The 18,995-nt window shown below is 44.3% G+C and overlaps 1 protein-coding gene across 10 annotated transcripts in view; it reads right to left on the bottom strand.

Moving 5' to 3' along the window:
* LOC146784177 (synergin gamma-like) overlaps positions 1–18,995 on the bottom strand; it is a 228,742-nt gene that overhangs the window by 52,257 nt on the left and 157,490 nt on the right. For all 10 annotated transcript variants that reach the window (XM_085633592.1, XM_085633594.1, XM_085633596.1 and 7 more), the window contains one exon: positions 17,855–17,905. In XM_085633592.1, coding sequence (XP_085489718.1) covers positions 17,855–17,905 — 51 coding nt within the window. The remainder of the gene's footprint in view (positions 1–17,854; positions 17,906–18,995) is intronic.

Here is an 18,995-nt window from a genome sequence, read left to right as displayed (position 1 = left end):
TGGGGGCGCGTGGGTCCCCTCCTGTGATTGCAGCGGCGGAATTGGAACAGCCCCCGGGTGGTGCGAGGGCCTGCCGAGGAGGCCCAAAGAGAAGCTGGGGCTGGGGCGTCAGCGGTGCCACGCGGCTGAAATAGACAGTGGTAAGGTGGCCGGGTGGCTCCCCCCCTCCCGGAGTGACAGCGCTCGTATGGGGAAACGAAGTACCGGGAGTGGAGCCAGAGGTTGTGGATCGGCCCGCGGGGCAAAACGGACACCCCCTTGGGGGCGAAGGCTGAAATACGGACACATCCCCTCCCGGGATCCCCTCCCACCTCACTGAAACCAGCTAAATCAGACACGGAGCTAGATCCAGGATAATGAGGCCTAGTAGTAATATTTTGTATGACTCAGAGGTCTGAGAAAGGAAGCAAGGGCCTGGAATACGACGAGCTACGAGGACCCAATCTATGATAATTTCTGGCCATATCCTTCAACGGGCAGACACCTATGGAATTTATTGGGGGCCCTGCTCGACGTTTTGGAGGGCCCAGAAGATAGGGTGGAGACCAGGCACAAACAAAGGAAAAAGAAAGTAAGGAAAATACATAATTGTGCACTGCAGGAAGACACACTCTGGTAAACATTAGATCTCCCCAAAACACAAAGGAAACAACATAACCCAGGAGAGGCAGATTAAATCAGCAGCACCGGAGTGTGGAAGTTCTCCTCCCTCCAAGAACTCCTAAGTGGTGGGTGCGCTGGATTAAAATAACGCCTCCCTGGGCATCAATAATAATGGTTAAGCCCAAAAGTGCACTGCTCCCCCAAAGGAACAAAATGGACAGTTATACTTTCCCAAAACATTCACGGACAGCGAATGCCGAAGAAGCCATCACTGAGAGCTATAATGGAAGCCATCAGAGACCTGATGGGCACCTTGGAGCCCAAAACAGATACAGTGACCCTGGAGGTTAACCTGATACGGGCAGATATGCCTAACTTGAGGGAGAAGTTGACCGCGGCCGAAACACACATCACCCAATTATAAACCACAACCAAAAGACTTGAGGATCAGGTACATTCCTTAACTCAGAAGACAACAACCATGGCTACTAAACTGGAGAATCAGGAGGGAAGGACGAGGAGAAATAACATTAGAGTGGTGGGGGGCGCAGAAGGCCCTAGTGTAGACCTTTACCAAGAAAACGTAATTTTGAACACTCTGAAGCCCACAAGACTGACCGCCTTCTTCTCGGTAGAGAGGGTCCAGAGGGCGCCTAACCCCCCACCTAAACCAGGGGTGCCTCTAAGGACTATAATAGCAAAGATCCTAAACTACCGGGACCGCGATGCAATATTGCAGGCAGCCCTAGCAAAAGGAGACATTCAGTTTCAAAATGCACAAATCCGTTTTTTCCCCAGAGTTTACCCTTTTAGTTCAAAGGCAGAGAAGGAGCTTTGAATCTTTGAAAAGAGCCCTCCGAGATCAAAACATCAAGTATATGATGTTATTCCCTGCAAAACTCAGCATAATAGATGAAGGAAAATCCTGGTATGTCACTACACCGGAGGAGGCGCAGGACTGGCTTGATGGATGGCACACTAGGGGCCGGAGAGGGAGGAGTGGCACTGGCGCTGCTCCATTGCAGACAGAACGCAACAGGAGAAATGGAGAGAGATCGGAGGTTGATCGATCCGAGGGCCCAGAGCCAGAGGTGTATGGTAGGAAGGGACCTGAAAGCTGAGTGACTCTATGCAAATGGCCCACAAGAAAAAGGATAATTGGGTTCGGGCAGTGTAATTGAGAGACAAAGGAGGGAGGGGGAGGTTAATGGACATTGGTAACTGATCTCTCAGCTTCTCTATATTCAATTTTTCAACATGAGGTTGCAAAGAAGAGTGGTGTGGGGAGTTTCCTGTCCGGGGCGGAGCACCCCTCATAAGTGTTTTTGAAAGTTGTTTAAGGTGTGATAGGCACTCTGCAAGTAGACCAATTGGGGTATGTTTTGCCTATTTAGCAGGGTAGCAGGAATGGGGTGGGGCATCTGGGTCTGGGTTTAGTGTGGGGATATTATAAGAAGTTTAGTTTATTGTTAGTTGCTCATGGGTGGAATCTGCCACATAAATGTTGTATGATTATTCATGAGTCAAACAGGGATTATTTTAGAAGCATTGACGGGTGGGTGGTAGGGAATCGCCTGGCAAGCAGAATGGGGAACCCTAAGATGGACCAAAAGACAATGAAAATTTGATCTTGGAATGTTAAGTAATAAAAGAACCACGGTATTCCAATTCCTCAAACGACACTCCCCCCGATATTGTCCTTTTATAGGAGACCCATTTAATGGGGAACCAATGTAAAGCCTTGTACAGATATGGTTATTCCCTCCTGGCACATGCAGGATATACCTCCGTCTCCAGAGGCACAGGTATCTTAGATGAAAACTCCCTCCCCTTCCTATTAGATGGCTCATGGACAGACCCCTTGGGGAGATTCACCGTTATAAGTGGGATGTGGGAGGGCAAGAGGTTAAATATATGTTCCCTGTACGCCCCTCTGGGACTACAACCAATGGCACTAGACGCCATAGCCACAATGTTGGTCGATCTGCCAGAGGGGAGGTGGATTATTGGTGGAGATATTAACGTCATACATTCTTAACGATGTGGTCTAGTTCGATTATGATGTCCTGGGTGGACCGGTGACTGGCTGACGACTGGGACCGTTGCGGGAGTTCCTCTGTACTATGGGTTTGGGAGATATATGGTGGCATCAGCATCCACACACTAGGCCGTTCACATATAGTGCAACCTCCCACAGGAGTCACTCTAGGTTGGACTATATACTTACCTAGTCGCAGAGCTTGGGGGATTTGCACGCGGCAGCACATATTGCAAGGGGGGTCTCAGATCACTCCCCGGTAGAGGTAATTCTAAAGGGCCCGCAGGGGGACAAGACGCTACCCCCAAAAATTGACCCCTGGTATCTCAATGACCCTGAAACCAAAAAAGCAGTATAAACGGGGACCAAGCAATTTTTTGAAGAAAATACTCTCTGGGAAACCTATAAGGCTGTAATCATGGGCCACACCCAGGCATTCATCGGGGTTAAGAAAACGGAAGATAAATTGGAAATGTCAGACCCTAGAAGATGATATATCCGGGCTAGAGGCACAAGTGGTGGAAATAGGGATACAAAATACAGAGTTACAGCAAAGGTTAGAACTCCAACAGAGAGAGTTAAGGGACCAGATGAAAGACAAAGCTAGAATGCAGGCGAGGGCAATGCAGTACAAACTATATGAAGTAGGTGATAAGGCATCCAAACTGCTTGCCTGGTTGGATAAAAGGAGAAGTAATCACAATTAGGTACCAAGTATAATAGACGGAATGGGCCGGACCCATATTACAGTGAGATAAGTGAAGCTTTTGCCTCCTTTTATGAGTCCCTATGTTCCTTGACAGAATGGAAAACGGAGGAAGAATGTATAGAATTTCTTCAAGACATACAATTGATAACTTTAGCCTCGGAGCAGAGAGAGATGTTGGAAGAGCACCTCTCTATAGAGGAACTTAAAGCGGTGACTCGCTTGCTACAATCGGGGAAGGCCAGAGGGCCCAACAGACTACCTCTAAAATGATATAAATATACGCTGGATCACATGGTGGAACACCTCCATGACATGCTGATCGTGGCACGGGAGGAGTGTAAGCTCCCACTAGACCAGAGAACAGCCTTGATCGTGGTAATCCCTAAGGTTAAACCCCTGATGAAGTGCCAGTCATATTGCCCGATATCGCACCTAAATTATGAGCCCAAAGTCTTAGCTAAAGTCCTTTCAATTCGACTTAGCAAGGTTGTGACTTCCATCATTCACCCAGATCAGACCGGGTTTATGCCTCTCAAAAGCACCAGACTCAATCTGAGGCGATTATTTGGGGTACTCCACATAACTTCACAAAGAACTGCGAACCCTGCGGCACTACTATCGTTAGACGCCAAGATGGCTTTTGATAGCGTGAAATGGGAATATATGTACGCTGTCCTGAGCCGCCTTGCTTTGGATCTAAATTCGTGAGTTGGGTGAAACTTTTCTATTATAAACCATTGGCGAGAGTAAGAGGTAATTCCTCAACATCTCGACCCTTTGAGCTACAAAGGGGAACGAGACAGGGTTTTCATGTAAATTGATACTTGTATAGCGCACTACTCACCCGCAAGGGTCTCAGGGCGCTTGTACGAATACCGCTGTGGAACCCATCCTGGCTTTCCCTGTGAGGCATCCACTCCTGGGCACCCCCAAGGTGGAGGCCAGGCATCCTTAGCGTTGTGAGGGCCATTGTGGAGATTAAGCAAACTATTGCCTAGAGTTGCAGAGTGGGACTCCATGACTGGAATAGGCACCGGGGCGAGAATTATCATGTCCGTGGAATTTTTGAGCCCAAGACCCGCCGAGGCAGGGAATTGAACCCTGGTCCCGGGCTAGACATCTGCATCAGGGTCTGCCGCTCTAATCATTGAGCCACACTTCTCCACATCATTGAGCCACACTTCATCTCTCCCTGCTACTGTTCACCTTGGTCCTTGAACCATTAGCAGCATGGATCAGGCAAGATCCCTTGATATGGGGTATCCCAATTGGGGATGATTTGGAAGAACTTATATCCCTCTACACTGACGACGCACTCCTGTATGTGGAGAGACCCAGACAATCAGTTGATAGAATCCTTCAGATCTTTCGGATCTTTGGAGAACACTCCGGTTATTGCATAAACTGGGATAAGTCGTTCTCCCATTGGCGGGGGTGGGGGGGGGGGGTGACTACCCTTACCTCGAGATGTAAACTTCCGATAGGGAAGACCGGTTTAAAATACTTTGGGATATGCAACTAGAGATCAAGGCGAATTCTATTAAAAAAAATGCAGAAGTCCAACTAGCAGGGTTTCTTACAGATGCCAAAAGTTGGCGCTCTCTACCCCTTACACTTATGGGTCAAGCAGCATTGTTTAAGACACTCCCACGGCTATTATACACAATACAAAACACGCCTCATGAAATCCCTAGTGTTTTCTTTCAGAAAGTTAGTGCAGATTTGAGGTCACTCATTTGGAATGGCGAAGCGCCACGCATAGCCCGAAGTAAATTTAATAAAAGTATCTACGAGGGAGGATTAGCTGTACCAGATATTAAGGCCTATTATTGGGCCTCCCAGGCAGTGTGTTAATAACTGGGTATCTGTGGATAGATCTGATCCAGCGTACCGGCTTGACAGAGAGGCGATGGGAATTAGGGGTTACCCCTCTCTCCTCTATAACAGGTCGGCTCAGACATTGACAGTCATAAAAGCATTGACCAGATTTTTGGGCTGGGAAAATAATTGACTGGGATGACTCCTCTTTGGGAACGTGACTAATTGGCTGAGGTGGGACGGCTCAAGGGGTTTGAGAAGTGGAAGCTTCTGGGACTTGATAGTCTGAGAGACATCTGGCGAGGACAGGCATACATCACATTCCAAACTTTGCAAGTAGAATTCAAAATTGAGACAAGGCGAATGGCTGATATATTTTCAATTGATATTAGGTGAAGAACGGGTATTGCATCAAAACTGCTAAAGCAATACTTCTAAAAATAATACTTCTAAATTATTAGTTCTATCTAAACACTTTCTAAATTAACTAAATTCTTAATATGTATTATAGTAATGACAGTGTGTAAGGAGTTAAGGGTTTATTGTTAATGGTAAAGGGGTTAAGAGTACTGGTATAGGGTTCAAAGTATAAATTAAAAGATTGAGCTATAGGAGTTCGGCATTGAGATGTTAGTGCTTTGAGATTAGGAGTTAAGGGCATAAGGTTAAAGGTATGGGTTTTAGGATTTGAGGTAAGGGGTTAAGGATTTGGGGTTAAGGTATGTGGTTAGAGCTACAGAGTTGATGCTACAGACTAGGGGTTTAGGTTGCCAATCAATCAATCAATCAATCAGGGCATTTTAAAGTGCGCTACTCACTCGAGAGGGTCTCAAGGTGCTAGGGGGGTGCAGCTCCGACTCAGCTGAAAAGCCACGTCTTGAGGTTATTCCTGAAGGTGTGCAAAGCAGGGGAGTGTCTGATGTTGGCTGGGAGCTCGTTTCAGGCTGTGGCTGCGATGTAGAAGAAGACTCTTTCACCTGCTCTGGTTCTTCTGATGCGCAGGGTTTCTGCTAGGGTGAGGTCGGCGGAGCAGAGGTTTCTTTTGGGTGTGTGGAAGGAGACTCTTTCATTGAGGTATTTGGGTCCGGTGCTGTCGAGGTATTTGTAGGCGAGGGTGAGTAGCTTGAAGGTTACTCTCATCTCGACGGGGAGCCAGTGGAGGTCTTGCAGGTGTTGGGTGATGTGCTCATGTCGTGGGATGCCGAGGACGAGTCTGGCCGCGGTGTTCTGGAGTTTGCTTAGCAGGGATTTGTTGATTCCAGCATAGAGGGTGTTTCCATAGTCCAGTCTGCTTGTTATGAGTATGTGGGTGACGGTCTTTCTGGCTTCAGGGAGATCCACTTGAAGGTCATGCGGAGAATGCGGAGGGTGCTGAAGCAGGTGGAGGTGACGGCGTTGACCTGGAGAGTCATAGTGAGGGAGGAGTCGAGTATGATGCCAAGGTTCCGGGTGTGGTCTGTGGGGGTGGGGGGGTTTCCGAGGGCTATGTGCCACCAGGTGTTGTCCCAAGCTGAGGGGGTGGGTCCAAGGATGAGGACTTCTGTCTTCCCCGAGTTGAGCTTCAGGCAGCTGCTGATCATCCAAGCTGCGACGTCTTTCATTCCCTCCTGGAAGCTGAGTCTGGTGGTTTTGAGGTTCTTTGTGAGGAAGAGGAGGAGCTGGGTGTCATCGACGTAGGATACTATGCTGAGTCCATGCTGTCGGAGGATGGCGGCGAGGGGGGCCATGTAGATGTTGAAGAGAGTGGGGCTGAGCGATGATCCTTGGGGTACTCCACAGTTGATCTCGGTGAGTTCGGATACGAAAGGCGGGAGTCTGATCCTTTGGGTTCTGCCGGCGAGGAAGGAGCGGAGTGAGTCGAGAGCGGTTCCCTGTATGCTGGCGTCGTAGATTATGGTTATGGATATATGGTCAAGACTGTGATATGGGATCGGGGGTGAAGGGTTTGGGGAATAGTGTTACAGGTTTAGGAACTAGGGTTAAGCTTTTGAGTTATGGGGTTAGGGATAGGATTAAAGGGCTACAGTTTAAAGGTTGGGGATAAGGGTACAGGGCTCAGGGTTGGGGTACTTGGTTGGGTTAAGGGTTTGAATCGAGGGTAAGGCTATGGGTTGAAAGTTAAGGGTATGGGGTTAAGAATATAATTTTAATGGTTTATTGTATAATTGTACGAGTTAAGTGTTTTCAGCATAGGCATAAAGTCTATGGGAGTAGAAGTGATTAGTATAGTGTATAGGGTTTAGGGTATATTGTTAAGGGTTTAGAGCAGGAGGTTAAAGGTTTAGGGTATAGGAATTAACAGGTTAGAGGCTAAGGGTAAACGGTTAACTGCTATGATTACACTTGCTCAGTGTCACAGTTGGAAATATATAATTTACAGCGTTTTGATTAGTGTCATAGCTATTTTTAGCTAACCTATATGAGAATAGAAATTCGAAATATTTTTAAAGGAACACTCCTCTTTATATTTAATTTCAATGAAACACACTTCAGTTTCGCAGTGATGTAATTAGAAGTGTTAAAAACAAACTGATGCTATTTATCAGTAAAAAAATGAATTAACAAAGAAAAGCTGCAGAAGGATTGTAATGCCCTGTAAGATGGCAGTGCACTGCTGGGGAGTGGTAGATCTGTGCTGGAGAGCAGAATTGTGATGCTTGAAGTATTAGCATATTTCTCTAGGTGGCAGTATGGTGCTGGAGATCGGCAGTGAGGTACTGGAAGGTGGAAGTATGGTGCAATGAGATGGTAGTGTAGAAATGGTAAAGTGGCATTATGAGGTGGGAAATGACAGATGGAGATCGTTTTGCATGGCAATGGGGTGTTAATACAACAATAACAGGTGGTTGTGCAGCGATGGGCTGTAGCAGTGTTGTACGAGGAGACTGTAAGGTGCTTTGTGGTGGTAATGCATTCATGTAGCTCTAGTACTGTGGATGCATGGTTGTGCACTACTGGGTGTCGTAATTTGAAATTACGGTGGTGCGGACAGTGACGCATAGTACTCTAAATTGTGTAATATGGGAAGTGTCTGCGACAAACTATAAATGGCTACTGCTTTGACGCACGGGCCCTGACAAAGTTCCGTGTTTTCCCAAACTCTTAAATCTTTATATGAAGACTCCTGCTCCTTGACGACTTCTCAAAACTCAGAGATTCTCGGTGCTTACAATACATAGGTCTGTGTTAAAGATTCCTCTCCCAGTGAGGTCTCGCCAAAACAGTACAATTTGCTCAAGACTGGAAGAGGTCATATCACCTGAAACTCAATCTCTTAAAAATGCAGTTTTTCTTTATTTCATCTTCACAGTTGTCTTTACCAGTTGTATCCTAGATTGACTCATGAGGTGTCCTGAATTGTAAATCCGCCATCACTGACAATGTAAAATGCTTGGGCCTCATTCACGATAAAATACTGAATCTCAAAGCATGAATTAATCTGATGACCAGAAGTACGCATTTTCAAAAGCAACTTCTTTGTGGAAATTCATCAGTTTATTCCAGAACGAAGACTCTTGTTCAATCTTTTGTGTTGTCAATGACTGACAACGAGGATTCTCTGTTGAACACTCTCTGCTGCATAGACTTCCTAAAATACACCTCCCCCCTTGAAGGCAGTGTTACATGCAGCAGCAAGCTTTGCCACTTAAAAGAAAAGTATCACATCAATGTTGTTAATACTCCAGTCGCTCCCATGGAAACCAGAGCACATTACAAGTTGGTCTGTGTCATCCTCGAGGATTTACACACCTTTTCTACTCAACACAGTGCATCAAAGCTGAAACTCTCTGGAGGGTTTAAAATACTTCTCTTAGAACCAATATCTTTTGAAAAGGAATGCATCAGGGCACGGTCCTTTTTGTGCACTGCAACTAGAATTTGGCAATCTCTACACCCAGTCTTATGCACCACCACCTCTCTGGCCATCTTCAAGTATAAGCAGAAACTTCTCTTCCAAAGACACTTTCTGTCATGACTCCAGCTACACCTACTTTTTTGGATGCTTGCCTCCTTCCTGACACTTTCATTAAATTGACACTCTTTATTCTGACTCTTAGCCCACTACCTTTTATCCTCTAGATCCTCTTCCTTCCACGTATGTTTTTAGGTCTCACCTAGGCAGCGCTTGCACTGTCTCTCTGAGACTTGTTGTTCTCTGAATGTGGGCTTTTAGCTCTGACAATGTTCTGCCCATGTTTTTAATTGGCTCTTTTGACAATCTTTTGGAAATGCTTTTTTTCTTTGGTTAATATCTATAGTAGCCCCTCCTTATCTACTGTTTTAACTTCCAGGAGGACTGCCCGTGTTACATGCAACTTTACTCTGTACAATTTATTTTCAGTTTATGAGCACTCTTTTCTTAATAACTTCTTCGCCGTAGCTGGAGTTGCAGGAACAGCAGCAACGCACTTCCCCAACACACCATCTCTTCAGGCTGCCTTCTCCCTCCTGCTTCTTATTATTTATTTCCTGCTTTGGTGTGGATTACCTTCGACTCCCACCCGCCCTCACCCACCACCTCCTGCCCGATGAGTATTTTAGGTTGTTTTTTTAATTATATTATGCACGAGGGCTGCAAGGTTTGTTTTTTTCAAATGCTGTTCTGCCATTGTGCAGAATATATAAAAAAAAGTTCCAAAGCCTGAAACATTCATTCCATCTCCTCCCACTCCCCCTTGTATATGGTGCTGCCGTTCTCTACAGCAAAGCCACTGCAGCCACCATTAATGGACAGGTGGGTAACGGCTGACTCTGCGCGCTGTTTCCTCTCTTTGGGACGCTGTGCATATTGTCAGCAGGTATGTGTATTTCCCACGGGCGGAGTGAGTCCCACACACATTAGCACCACTTTACAGAGTTTACCAGTGAAGCGCTACTTTCATTTTCTCATCTTTCTTTGAACAACTTTGTTTTCCCTGGGTGCGGAAGTGCACCATTCCTGGAGGTACTGCAAAACCTAATTAATGCGTGCAGTGGAAAATGTGTAATGGGATCCTTATCAGATGTTTTTCTTTGCTGTTTACACTTGTGTTACAACATCCTGCTTGCTTAAGTTCCCTGCTCTTCTGCACATGCCTGAAGCCCTGAACACCCTCATGCTGCATACAGGCGCTAATCCCCTCGTTTTGAAACACAAAGATGATTTTTAGGCACTGCTTCAACAGCGCCGCAAAAATTAGGACGCATGCCCACTGTCACCATAACCTCACCACACCGACAGCGTTTGATGTTTTTTTTTTTTTTAAGGCATTGTCCTAGTAACAAATGTTCGGTGTTGTAACTACTGTTTTTTCCCCCAAAATTTTACATGTGACTCACTAATATAAAAAAAGACTCGGAAACTCTTAAAACCACAAGAAAGTTTGTTTTATTTATTTGTATCTGTTTGGTGACAATGCACGTCTTTGGTCCACTCGCAATAAATCCAAACAATTGCATGGATTTATCTGCCTCACCCAGGTGTAGGGCCACCCTTCTCAATATAATGAACCTCACCTCCCTCCCCCTCACCACACTCAAGCTCACACCGCCCACCTCCCTACAATGTTCACGTCTCCTGCTCTGCCACTGGCAGCTGCTCCACCCCCTCTCTCTTTTCTTCCTCTTATTCCCTCTCTTTCAGTCTCTGTCTCGCTCCTCCGTACTTGCTGAAAAACATCACTTCCTCACACTGCTCTTACTCTAACTTTCCTCGCCTTTCCTTTATTTGTGACCATGTGAAATGGATCCAAAAAATAAAAAAATAAAACTTTTGCTGCAAATGTAGTCTTTTTCTGAAATTTTTCGATTCCAAAGTGCAGCTTTGGATGGAGAGGAAAAAAAAGGTTCAAAGTACAAAAAAATAAATAAAGAAGTAAATAAAGCAAGACAGACTGGTCGCAAACAGGCCATACTGGTGTTATTCACACCCACACACATTGGCGCCACTTTAAAGAGTTTGCCAGTGAAGCGCGGCTTTTCTTTTCTCATCTTTCTTTGAACAAATTTGTTTTTCCCGGGTGAGGAAATGCACCATTCTTGGAGATACAATACTTGGTTGATGCGTAGAGTGATAACTGTTTACTGTGATCCTTATCAGCTTTCCTTATTTTACTTTATTAAATGTGTACCATGACTCAATGTTCTGGGATGTGGTCTTTTTAAACCATACTGCTTATGTTTTGTAAGGATACAAGCAATGGACATTGAAACAGTTCCCTTCCGGGCCCTGTAATCATGTCCTTAATATTTCAGGCAAAAACACTCAATGCTTTTACACTTACTATTCAGAAATCAATAAATTAACCATGTTCTTCCAGCATACATTTCACATGCTTCACTTAATCTTGCATTCCCTATGACTGTATGCTTTTTGCAGGATGTTGTTACTTTTTTTTCAGGCAGTATATTACTCGTCTCCCCTCCCTCATAACCAATTTCCCATTTTCTGGTTCTCCAGCTCCGCGAGCTCATACGAATGGCAAATACGCTATGCAAATATGAATACTCCACTGCAAATAAAAAAAACAAAACGTAAAAAACACTGTCATTTTCAATGCCAAATGCTCTAACTTTCACAAATGAGACCGATTGCATTGCAAATGCTTGTTAATTTAATTCTTCTGTTGTTCACAGTAGCACCCAGCCTGCTCAATCTTCACAGGGAAGCTCTCACACCTTTCATGTAGCACAGCTCTAATTTTCCCCTGAATCCTGCCTTATTGTGGTCTCTTTTTTTTGTACATTTCTCCTCTTTGTCATCTTTCCCATATGTTTAATGATTAAGTTTTGCAAGTGCTTCATTTGATTTAGGTCAAGGGCGGAGCCTCTATTAGAGCATTGGGGCGTTGCCCTACTTATATTATGGCCCCTGGACCCCCTACTAATGTGAGCAAAGTACCATTTATAAAAGTGTCCAACTGTTTACATTCTGAATTTCTGCCCGCAGTCTAAGGCAGTCAGCCTTTACGCGGGTGGGCCGCATAATCGAGGCTGAGGCGATCCTAAGCCAGTGCAAGCCTGAGGAAGGTAACGTCTCTCTTTAGTGACAGACACTCGTTAGAGGCACCAGGGCTCAAGTGCGCATGTTGGGTTGGGCGACTGCCTTTCTCCGGCCCACCCGACATGAGATCTAGAAGCCTCCCAGTCGCCTTTCCACCTGAGCTTTAATGAGCCGGGGGTGACGCAAAGCAGCAGCCCCCGGTCTCAGTGTGAGCATTGAGGTTGCCTGCTCTAGCCAATCCAGGCACTGCTGTAACAGAAGGAGCAGCATCTGGATTGGCTTAGAGGCACTTGGTTTAGATCCTAGGCCGGGTCTCTGTGCTGATGCTCGTCTGTGTGTGCACATGACTAAGGCAGCGCAGGGTGGGAGGAGGTTGTCCCTCTCTCCCACTTTCGTGCCCCACGGACAGACAGTCACAGGCATTGCTAGTTGCTGCTAGTTTTGCTAAGGACCTATGGTTTGAAAAGAGGTCCCCATCCGCAGTAAGTAAGTTTGAATTAATTGCCTGGTTTCCTAACCACTTTGTACGCTGGCAAGATCTCAGAAACTGCCTATTGTGTATTCCAGAAGAATCTGTGGTTCTTGGTGTGCAAGCCCTCTTTCGCACCCAGTCACTCACCCTCCGCCCCCACGTCTCCCAAGGGAAGCCCTCAAGTGTCACATGTAACGTTTTGTGTTCTGCTCTTGGCTTGTATTCGCATGCTGCACTGCTGCCTGTGCTAGACCAGTGGTTCCCAAACTTTTGACTCCTGAGGACCCCCATTGAGTGCCACTGGAAGCCGGGGACCCCCAAGAAATTTGTAGGATTTAAATTTCAAACATTAAAACAGTAATTAAAAAAAAATAAACAAACGTGTGCACACAAAACAAATATTCAAATTACTAAGGATTTTAGGGGCATATTTACAAGTCCCTATCGCCATGGGAACGTCACCTTTTGCGATGTTCCTGTGGCAATAGGGGCTTTGCCTTATTTACAAGACACAGTTAAGCCACTTATTGTGGCTTAACGCTGCCTTATAAATAAGGACCCCTTTCACCCAATGCTTGGCATGAAAAAGGTGGGCAGTGGGAGTTGCAGTGGGCGTTTCACTCCCAACACCCATTGACTTTGACGCTGCCCTCTATTTACAAGGTCAGCTTAAATAAGAGACAGCACCAGAATTAAGACCATGGAAAACCTGGTCTTGGCAAAATGAGGAGAAATGCCTTATTTCTCCTCGTTTTTGCTTTTTCCAATGGAAAAAGCAAAACACCTTTTGATTGTTTATGTTCAGGATGGTGACCCTTCCTGCACATAAACATTCTTTAATAAAAATGATGTTTTGTAACTTCCATGTGTGATGCATTAGGCAGCACACATAGAAGTGACAAAAAGGAATTACAAAATTGTTCATGTGCAGGAAGTGGGAACATAGCAGCATCAGGATAATGATAGACTGGGAATAAACATATGTTGCTAACTTTTACCATGCAGTTTGCAAGCAGCTCTTTGGCAGTTTATAGGACACTGTGCTAGATTACGATTGTCCCTTATGAATTGCACAGTGACAAAAGAATCTCTGTGACAAAATCAGTAGCCCACTGACCTATGCACATAAAATACTGTTTTTTGAAATGCATTGTACACGTTCTTTGCAGTAGGCATATTAACCCTCTGTGTCACATTAGATAAGTCAAAGCTGCCACTGGACAAAGCTCTCATCTCTCTCCAGCATGTACATTAATCACTGGCATTTTCTTGACACTTTTATAGTTGCTCGAAAACTGCTAATCTTACAAGGAACTTTGCAGTGCTTTTAAAACTGCTGCCTGCGGACCCCCTGGGAATGTGCCACGGACCCCTGGGGGTCCTCGAACCCCAGTTTGGGAAACACTGTGCTAGACCAGTGAACAGGGCAACCTTCATTTTCTCCAATGCACGCATAGAGCTTTGTCCTGAGCCATCAAATTATCCAAAAAAGGAACTTAACGTAAAAAATGAAAGGTGGGGGATTGGCCGTGGCAGTTTTGGACAATGCTTTGTTGCGTGTTTGTTGTGGTTTATTAAAGATTCGCGCGAGGCCTGTATAGTGTTACAAAGCCACCGTGCCTGTTTCCCTTCGGGGACTTATCTCTTATATACAGAACCCGGAGCAGCAGGTGAGATCTGGGCTGTATTATCGTGCCGCCCACTAACGGCGTTGGGCGGGGGAGGGGTGGGGACAGAGGTGCACGCGTAACTCTCCAAAGCTATATAGACAGGTGCCGCTTCTCTAGGGTGGTCCAAATTGTACCAGAGGTCAGCTGGACAAGTGTACAACCTGCCGTTCAGAGACATGGGGCAGTCAGGACATCTCTTGCGAACCTCACATGGGTCTTTTTAACATGCTCTCCACAAACATGGATTACAGAGCTAAGACCAGAATAACTAGTCTCCGTTTCTCGTCCTCATTGTTTTGTTATGCATGCTTTTACTGCCCTCTTAGAAACAAATCTTCATTTAATTTGTTTTGGAACAGCGGCTGCAGAGTGTTGTGCATCGCTGATTGTTCAAGTGACATAAATCATCCCTAACCGCCGGTACCAATTGCAGCATTAGGCAAGTCACGCGAGCGACTCTCTCTCTCCGTGAGGGTCGCCAAAAAAAACAGCTACTCTACTGTTGAACTATTAGTGTGAACAATTAATATACCTGCGAGCGAGAGCGGAGCCTGCAAGCATTTTTACACCTTTTCCACAATGGACTTGGGCTGTCGTGTCATTACCTTCACCAGGTTTCGCAGCCTCACCCCTGTGTGCATTCTCTGCCTCCAGCAGTTTTGGTCAAACAATACGAATGTCAAGATAACTCCGGTGATTATTGATTAATGTTCTCCCTGGAGTGAGATCAGAGTTTTGTCTAGAGGAACTTTGGACTCAGCGTAAGGTAGCGCAGAGTGTTAATATATGCCTTATGCAAAGAACGTGTACAATGCTTATCCCATAGTGTATATAATGTAAACAGGCCAGTTGGTTACTGCTTTTATCAGAGACCGTTTAGTAATTTGCAGTTTAAGAAGTACAAATCCTAATATAGGACAGTGAGCTATTAATTGTCAAAGAGCTGCCTGCAAACTGCAAGGTATAGTTTAGAGCGTTATGATTTCTCCCCAGTCTTTAATTATCTTAATTTTGAAAAAAGGGTTCATTTGCGTAGAAATCAGCTCTTATTATTAATGAGAACCCCCCCAACCATGGTGTTACATTTTAAATTCTGAGTTTGTGCTTTTCCAGACCAAGCACTCTTCAAATATACTGCCTACCAGTATGGATGACATGCGACTTCTACATATTGTAGTCCTCTGTCTTATGTACCGTTTCCTATACACTGATTAGCACATGTATGATTGATTGTCTCTGTATAATGTGTGTGAGATGTAAAGTGCTCTGACACCTTACACTGGTATGAGTGGCGCTATAAAACTAATTAAAGGCATGTGTGAGAGAGAGAGAGTTTACTAAAAGCAGGCTCTATCAAATGCAAGCAGTAAAATTCATGCCATTTGTCAGGACATAAACTAACAACACAGTGCCTGTCTGGGGACAGATTCCATGGATGGCACCGACGTGTTGCTGCAGGTTGTACTCTGATCTAGTGGTGCTGAAACAAGTTTTAGAATGGGATGTGCTGTCATCAATGCTGCATGCCTGACGGATGTCTTTGGGATTTTGAAAAATACAAGGGTAGTACATAGCAGCGCACAAAGAACAAGAGTTGCAATATGATATCACAAGAAATCTCTTTATTGATGTCATAACTACACTTTCACAATTGCTTTATCAACTTTCTTGTTTTCTCGAATTTGCTTGAAAATGCACCATGTGTCCACTTTTTTGTTTCAAAATTTCCAGTGGGGGGAGAATCCCCCCGGACCCTCCCCTTATGGCAGTCGGGTTTGTTCCATCGACACGGGGAAGTCATCCCAAACCTTTACGCCTCACTAATTTAAAAGTCACTGGGTTTGTATATATTCTATTTTAATTCTCTTCTGTGGTTAACTGGTCTCTTTGTACGTGTAGTTTTTCACTGCAATTGTACTTGCCTCACTTTCTATTGTAACATTTCATTTCTATTATAAAGCTATCTAATGCCTTTTGGAAATGTGCACACTATATTAAACTTCATAAATTAAAAAAAAAAAAAAATACTTGTTTGTACGCCTGACCGTCAACATGGTAGGAGCACTGAATATATAGTACTTTCGGTCAACAGATACCCTTGTGGTGCGGCATAACGCTAATCAGAAAATGGTGTACAATTAGCCAGCATGAAGGCTAGAATACTTGACTGAGCAGAGTCTACCTAAGGTTCTTCTTATTATCGCTGAAAAAAATGAAAACTTTCAACAGACAGCCCTAAAAGCAGCGTATCCTTAATACAAGTCACTCTGTACAGAAAGTCACATGCCTGAAATTTAAATAAAAAAAAAAAAAGCAAGCACTGACGAAGTCAGTAGGTCTCGCCTTTGGTACCTTGCGGCTTTGTAAATTTCTTTTGCCAGTGATGTATGGTGTCCGGACGCATGCACGCACCAGCAGAATGACACCAGCACCATTTGTATTCATTTTTTATTTATCCATCCAAGATGGCGAATACCACTAGGATCGGCAAATTAAAAAAAGTACAATTATTTAGCATAAAAGTGCCATGTAAACTAAGAGAACCATGGGTGTTTCTAATGGAGGATCTGGTGGGGGAAAGGGAAGAGCAGCACACGTTGGGAGAGAACACCACAGAAGCATACAGGTGAGAAAGAGCAACAGGGTGTGTAGGGTGTGGGAGAGAAGCACATGATTGAGAGAGAGCAGCGTGGAGGGAAGGAGGCACATGGTCAAGAAAGAGCAATACTGGGAGAGAGGGGAAAGAGAAGCTAACAAGAGAGACTCCTGGAAAATATATGCACTCTTGTGGAGTGTTTAAACAAAAGACATTCCCCAATGCTGAGCAGTAAAAGGACAGAAATAAGGAGGCTATGCTTGAAGGGAGGAACAAACAAGATCGACAAAGTAATACAATTGAATAAGACACCAGCATTGAAAGTGGAAGAGACAACCAATCGTAAGCATTCGCTGGGCTTTGAGTCTACTGTAAAATCCCAGTAAACTGACAATGGGTCTTTTGCAACCTGACAGCTAGCACTGCCTGGTTGGCTCAACCTAAAAATGCTACAGTTGATCCATTTTAACAGGTAGTACACTGGCCATCAGTAAAGCATGTCAGACCTGCAATATGTTCCTATCATATAATCCATATCGTTTAGCATTTACGTATTTACTCAGCCCTCTGCCTCTTCTCCAAAGAGTTAATGTGCTAGATTACATTTTTTTGAGATAATGCGTTAATATCACAGATGGTGGTGATGGTGATAAAGGGTGTTGTGGGGGAAATGTCTGCATAGGGCATGCTGTTAGAATGGATCTTAGATGGAATATACCAAATGTACAACATGACGATAGACTAGGCAAGGCTTTAATGGCTCATATTAGATGCAGATAACTTTGTGTAATGAGGACAATAATGAATTGTTAATGAGACGAGATTTCAGAGGCCATGTTTGGAGTAGTGTGTGCTAATAGATTCGGTATTAGATTATTATGATTCTGAGCAGGCTGCTGCACCAATACAAACGTTCTTAGGTCAACCTGACGAGAAGTAGAGGACTAAAGATATACTTATTGTTACCTTATGAATATTTTCCAAACACGTTTTCATCTTTTCAACTTCAGATTCCATCTAAATATCAGGGGAAAAAAATCACATTAAGAGCTATGGAAATATTGCACTTAGTTCAGTTTATCAGGTGAGCCATATAAGAAACCACATATAATGTATCAGTATTTCTAAATTAGATAAACATGTGCATATAAATAATGTCTGACAGTTCTGTCCAAGCATAACAAAAGAACTAGTACATACATTTTGAAAGGTTTTTCTGCAATGTTTTATCATTTATTGACTCTGCACTTCTCAATTGCTCTATAGGACTTCACCATGAATGCAACTCTTAAAAACCTCTACTTTGTTACGGAACATAAATGAGGTTAACACCTTGTTGTGACATGAATACAACATCTATCCTACAGATTGAGTCATCCAGATTTCTGAATCTTGCTTCTCTGTTGGCCATCTTCGTTCTCCTGTCAGAAGAGCCAGCATTGCAAATGTTTACATTGCTCTAGAAATGACGTGTGTGTGTACGCCTCACACATGATTCAGGATTATAACTTCAAACAGCCAGTTGCAGTAAAAAAACAAATGAAACAAGAATTGCTTTCTAAGCTTTTGAGATGTAAAATAGTCCCTTGTGCATTGCAATGCACGCCCTCCATTGGAGGTAGAATGATACCTCAAACAGCCAATAGCATGAGATGAGAAAGAAATACTCAACTGGGTGGAGCCAAAGTGCAGTCTATGAATATTTTAAAGTATTGCTAACAATGGGTATAGTAAACATCTGTACTGTCCAGCCAGACCTAAAAAGATGACCAAGTGTGAAATTAATGACTTCATTATGAGACAGAGCCATCCTCTGACAGGAAAGGTTTTCTGAAATTCGAAAATGCACTTCTTTCAGTCAGGTCATGTGGGATTTCAACAGTGAATGCCTGGTCCATCGTGGAGACTATGAAAATGGCACTTCAACATCACACTTCCATGACAGGAGGTACCCTCATATTAATAAGAGCACAGCTAATTCCACGAGTTTCATTCCGAGCCAAAAAATAAATAAAAAGCCTCGAATTCTGCATACCAGACACAAATCCATTTCTGTACATCCAATAGGTTTTACATGAATGGTGGCTAAAGCCCCATTAAAATTAAA

Source organism: Triturus cristatus, chromosome 11 (genome assembly GCF_964204655.1).
Source record: "Triturus cristatus chromosome 11, aTriCri1.1, whole genome shotgun sequence".
NCBI lineage: Eukaryota > Metazoa > Chordata > Amphibia > Caudata > Salamandridae > Triturus > Triturus cristatus.
Note: the sequence above shows the minus strand (reverse complement) of the source record. Positions and strands in the feature narration are given on the sequence as shown.